At 35.9% G+C, this 6,411-nt stretch overlaps 1 protein-coding gene across 1 annotated transcript; it reads left to right on the plus strand.

Moving 5' to 3' along the window:
* Positions 1 to 501: 501 nt before the first annotated feature.
* LOC110932757 (TMV resistance protein N) lies at positions 502 to 6,114 on the plus strand. Its single transcript, XM_022176013.2, has 4 exons — positions 502 to 1,156; positions 3,468 to 4,730; positions 5,348 to 5,865; positions 5,983 to 6,114. Exons 3-4 carry the CDS (start codon positions 5,363 to 5,365, stop codon positions 6,098 to 6,100), a joined length of 621 nt encoding a protein of 206 aa, XP_022031705.2. The 5' UTR covers positions 502 to 1,156; positions 3,468 to 4,730; positions 5,348 to 5,362; the 3' UTR covers positions 6,101 to 6,114.
* Positions 6,115 to 6,411: the final 297 nt, after the last annotated feature.

The raw sequence follows: 6,411 nt of genomic DNA on the forward strand, positions 1-6,411 counted from the left end.
TCGTTAGAAAAAACAATATAAAGAAACTCTTGTACCGAAAATGATGTTTTTCGGTACGGGATGGTAGCGATACGGTGTCAATTTACCGAAAGGAAAACAATTAAAAATAGATACTGATACCGATACAGATGTTGTTCAGTTGGTTTCAGTTCGGTTTGGTATGATAGCGGCACATCATTTGTTGTCAATAAAATTTATATCGCAATATTGAAAAAAGAAATAAACATAGAATGCAAATCAATCGAACCGATATTAACTGAACAACATAGGTATCGGTATCACTACTCGTTTTTATTGTTTTCGATCAATAAAAGGTCTTCCATTTCGATTACAGTAGGCTATTGTGGCTACCAATACCGTAATGAAACGAATAGATACCGACCAAAGGAAATCTCACTAGTTGCAGTGAATAAGACTAGAAAAATGAAGTAACTTTAATACTACCTTATAAAAAATATCATAGAAAAAAAAACCAAGAGCAAAAATGTCACAGGTTTACATTGGGTCCACGAACGGATCCCTCGTGCCTCGTCGTATACACCTTCAAAAACCATATTATAACACCTTTTGACTCAAGTCACAGCCTGTCACGTTCCTTCCATCACAAACCACTAATAGACATCCACGTACACCACCCATTGGATACCAATCATCCCGTAACCTAACAAACATTCACCCCAGTCATTTGATCATAAACAACAGAAATCACAAGGCAAAAAAATTAACTCCAAATCTTCCTCCCAATTTCTCCCCAATTCTAGAGAGAAAGTGTTCGAACAAGAGAGAGAAAATAAAAACAGAATCTCAACCTGTAAATGAATCGATTTCGTGAAGTTTTCGTTAATTACGATTTCAAATTTACAACGATGATCGTTAATCTATGAATCTAAAACAGGCACATCATTATATCCGTTTGTTGATGGAATTAACTGACGATTTGAAGGATACGATCTCGATGAAATAGTTACTGTATGACCGATCGGACGATTGCTTTTGCTGATTTGCGTTGAGTTGATCGATCGATTAATCGTGTAATTGATATAATAATAATAAGAAAAGGAGGAGATGAAAGGTGGCGAAGGAGGAGATGGTGCGCTAGAGTGGAAATTCTCTCAGGTGTTTGGTGAACGAACCGCCGGTGAAGAAGTTCAGGAAGGTATACATACATTATTTTATATATGTATATTTTATTTTTCTTATATGGATCTGCAGACGTGTATTTGATTAGGTTTTGAATTTAATAAGTGTTTGAGTTTGTTTATGGATTGGCATAATGTTGAATCATATGAGACTCTGGAAATATAGGTGTTAGGGCAGTTTGACAACATCTGAATGGTTAAGTGCTGAACCAGTAAAAATGTCTGAATCATTAAGAGCTGAACCAGTAAGAGGTCTGAACCATTAAGAGCCTGTATAATGCTTAACCGGAGGCAAATGTCTGACCAATTCAAATTAGAGGTCTTAACCATTCAGACTCTGTATAAATCTTAACCATTCAGGGGCAAATGTCTGACCAATTCAAATTAGAGGTCTTAACCATTCAGACTCTGTATAAATCTTAACCATTCAGAGGCAAATGTCTGACCAATTCAGATCAGAGGTCTTAACCATTCAGACTTTGTATAAATTTTAACCATTCAGAGGCAAATGTCTGAACTATTCAGACATCTGCTCGTGAAACAAACAGTCTGAACCATTAAGTGTTGAATCAGTAAGAGGTCTGAACCATTAAGAGTCAACAAACAGCCCCGTACTTGATATTAATGCTGGACAGAAGCTATAGAATGATAAATTTGTATTTGTGTTTTGATCTAGTACTATTATTTAAATATTGGAAGGCTTAAGCATCTTCTTTTATGTTTCATATGCTTAAAGGTGTTATTATTTGTGATTAAGAAACTATTAAATTTTGCTTGCATGTAGTTGTATAGGTGTGAGATGCCAGGGTTATTGGTTGTAAAATGTTGATAGGTGGTTATAATCTATGTTGTCAAAGGTGCACTAAAAAGGCGTATAGGTCTTGTGCGGAGCCTAGTTGCAAGGTGCTAAAATAGTGAAGGTTCTTTTAAGCGAGGCGCATAGTATAAAAATACCATATTTAAGGGTTTTAGACATGTTTTTAGCCTTGTTTGGGGCTAGTTTATGTTATTTTAGGTTTGATTCAAGGCATGTTTAGGGGTTTTAGACATGTTCAAACATGGAAGAACTTTGGCCGGAATTTGGCCAGAAACTGCGTATGATTGCCTGAACTGCACGCTTTCCCTGTGCTTCTGCTCCTAGTGCACTTTTGACAACATAGGTTATAAATGTTATATTGCTATTCTTGCTTATCAAGGTAATGTTAACTTGTTCAACAACGTTTTTGTGTATCTAACCCTACTGCCACTCTGCCAGTATTCCGTGCTACGTACCATGTGTCACATGTCACTTGACATAAGTTTATATGCAGGAGGAAGTATGTATTCTAATACACGCTCTTAGTGTTTTTTTCATTAGAAATTGCTAACCTTTTATGAAAGCTCGAAACTTTTTATCCAATTACATACATGGTTCATTCTTCACCGATGAAATTGTGGGGTTCCGCGTTTCTTATTGCCGCGTATACTAATCCTCATGGCTAAACTTAGAAAGTTAGAATTAGTGCTTGTTGTACTGCCTAAGGATTCAAGTTGTAACATACTCCTCGTGACTTCCTTTTGGCACTTTATATACTATTATTATCATATTAATCATCGCAACATGTTTGGCACACGTGACAAGCAAAAAATTGACCCCACCAGAGTACATAATTACACATTTACACTTTAATATCTTTTTGACTTGTCTCTTGTTTCAGGGTAATCCCTTTAGGTACACTTTTCTTAAGAGGCAGACTATCGATTAATATCAGATTTCACTTTGTCATTTAGGTTTATCCTGGGCTTGGCCCAATGGTGCTTATCTCATTATAGTATAACAAATATGTTAGGCTGACAATAGGATCCAAAAACCAAATTATTTTATATAGAAAATCAGATTGTAGAAGATGTATTGGTGTATAGGCATTATTGCCTAGTGGAGATGGATATGATCGGGTGGTTCTGCTGGTGACACGATGATACTCCAGTGGTCCGTCAGTGATCCAAATTTGCCGTTCAAAAAAAAAAAAAAAAGAAGATGTAAGAAGATTATTGTTTCTAACACGGTCTCTGATGCCTGTATGGAAATGTTTTTAAATTTAATGCTACTTTTAGAGTTTTTCTGTCAGCTATTTGGCTTATTGGTAACATTTAAGGTGTTTGTGTATGGTAATATTATATATAAATGCAAAGATTGTAAGTCATGTAACGTTTGCTGCACGTTTTTTGTTTATGTTATACAATTACCAATATTTTACATTAATAAACCTTTTTTTCTTTACCAATCTACTTGATTAAGGATAATATGGATTATTTCATAGTGCAATGATGAATTTGTGATTTTTGCAGTTGATATCATCTCAGCGATTGAGTTTGATAAAAGTGGTGACTATCTTGCCACCGGTGATCGTGGCGGCAGGGTAGTATTATTCGAGCGGACCGATAAAAGGGAGGTCAGTTATCTAATTCGATAAAAGGCAAGGTACCAGTCACGACATTGCCATCGTTCCTAGCATCACCAGCGCCAATCGTAAATACTCTTCCGCGCGCGCCATTACCACCATTATTTCCGTTTTAATATATTTATTTCCATTAACATTTTCTATGTTTTACGTTTTAATCTATTTTTTGCGAATTAAAATGCCGTAACGCATGTATGCCGTTCAACATTTTTAGGTCTAATTCATGTTTGATTTAACGATTTCGTCGCAACGCACGGGTCCCAAATACTACTTTTCATTACTTAAGGGGTTATTAGATTTTAATAATCCTAAGTTTCGTCTATTGGCCGATAATAATATTAACTTTAAAAGTTCTCTCTAACGATCCCAATTTGTAAGAATTTAACTCCCATTGATCCTTTTTCTAACATAGTGCATCGAAGCCAATTAAGGAGTCTCGAGATACACTTGATTTTATCGACTAGACTAAATTCTTATATGTTTGAAAAGGATCAATGGGAACCAAACTTTTACAAGTTGGATCATTAGAGAGAATTTTTAAAATTGAGATTATTATTTGCTAAAAAATGAAAGTTACAATTATTAAAATTCAATAACTCTTAATTAGTGTGAAACTATAAAAAGTTTTATGGGAAAATACTCGCCTATATCGAGAAGGAATGCCACAATATCCTAAAGTACCCATTTCTTTAACTACCCATCTTACATCAATCCTTCGAAGCCTCCCTCCTCCACCTACCTGCTCTGTATACCCTATTCACCACCGTTGACTCCTCCTTGTTGGGGAATTTCAGTTTGCTGGATGATTAGATAGGCGTGATATCACTCTCAGATCAAATTATTTCGGTGGTTCATCTGAATAATTCAATCGGATACAACTCTGATTTTATGAGAAATTGAACCAGGGTATGTTGGTGTGTCTGTGAATTTTCGAACCAGGAAGATGATCAAAACTGTGTGTACGAATTTTGGGGATGTGTATTAGAATTCACACCTCCTAACTTGCTTGATGTGTATTATAATTCGCTTTGATCACCAAGTCAATCCCCGATTACACTAAAATATCTAACACTCCTCCCCGGTCAACTTGTCATCAACTCATTGAAAGCACCGCCCCTCACACCGCTGTCGTCGTTATGCTCGTCACAAGGTCAGATCCCCTCTCTCTCTCTCTCTCTCTATATATATATATATATATATATATATATATATATATATTAGATCTGTTATGCCGTAAATTTATTTTTGCTGACCAGAAAATCGAATCATGCGTTCACTATGTACGGTTTTTCTTTACGATTGATGAGCAGTGATGACTGCTGACTTATTGGGTTTCTATGTTTGGAACCTGTAGTATGGTATTTTGACTAATTTTAGTTATTTTGATGATTTCCTCCTTTGCCGGCGTGATCCCTGTACTATGGTATATGATAAAAAATGTTTTATAAATAATTCTCAAATGTATAAAATAATAGTATGGTAGTATAAAATAATTACTAGTGGGCAAATAATTATCATGTGGACCCTTGAGAATTGAAATGATAGCCTTTGAATTTATCAAGAACTTTCCTTCAAAGTTTCACAACATATTGGTGTTTATATATATTTTTAATATTGTTTTCTTATGTTATAAGAAGGTAAGACGAAATTTCGTAGCCATGATAGAAATAATATCATGCATCTCCTTATATAAATCTCATTTGAGTAGATAAAAACAATTCAAACCACATAAATCTTCATTTAAATTGGTTTTCCATTACTCTACAGATTCTAAATACATCAATGGCCAGTTCATCATCCTCTTCTCACTTTGCAGCCGCCGCTTCTTCTCGATCGTGTAAATATGATGTATTTCTTAGTTTTAGAGGAGAAGATACCCGCAAGACATTTGTAGATCATCTATACTCTAATCTTACACAACATCTAATCCGTGTTTACAAGGACAATGAAACACTTCCCCGAGGTGAATCCATCGATCAATCCCTCTTCGAGGCTATTGAAGAATCACGAATTGCTGTCATAGTATTCTCCAAAAACTATGCAGATTCTTCATGGTGTTTGGAAGAACTTGCACATATTATGAAATGTAAGGATGAGAGAGAGCTTACTGTTTTACCCATATTTTATGATGTGGAACCCACAGATGTGAGAAATCAGAAAGGGAAATTTGGAAAAGCATTTGCCAAACAAAAGGCGAAGAACGTCACCAGAGCTGAAATATGGAGAAAAGCATTTGTTGATGTGAGTAACATCGCTGGATGGGAGCCAAAGAACATTGCTAACGGGTAATTTTTTAATCCAAAGTCTCTGCGTATAGTTGACATGATTTTACAACTCAATTATACTTTTTATCTTACAATTAGTTTCAATCTTATATAATACTGTTGATGCAACAAACACAGGACCGAGGATGGTAGCTTAACTGGTCAGGCAAAAGGGCTGAAGGGTTCAGTTTTGCCTAACGCAGGTCGCGGGGTCCCTCCACGTTTGCAAAACGTGGAAGGAGGTTCACTAGTATGATTGAGATATTTGCTTTGAAGTTCCTTCTTCGAGACTAGCTCGAATCCAGAAAAGAGAGCAAATGAGATGAATCTGATGAAGAGTACTTTGGAGGTGACAAAGAACTCTTGAATGACAAGAGATTAAGAAATCTCTGCTTTTCGGAATGTCCAGGAAGTGTCTTCGAGCTGTCTTCTTATAGTGGAAGACATCTCTCGAAATGGTATGGATTATACTAGTGGAACCTGTTTGCTTATGGAGGGTTTCCCCTTTTGGGGTTCAAGGCTTTGGACCCCTGGTTAATAGGATGTGCCTGTACAGACCTGCTCTGA

Source organism: Helianthus annuus, chromosome 4, assembly GCF_002127325.2.
Source record: "Helianthus annuus cultivar XRQ/B chromosome 4, HanXRQr2.0-SUNRISE, whole genome shotgun sequence".
Lineage (NCBI taxonomy): Eukaryota > Viridiplantae > Streptophyta > Magnoliopsida > Asterales > Asteraceae > Helianthus > Helianthus annuus.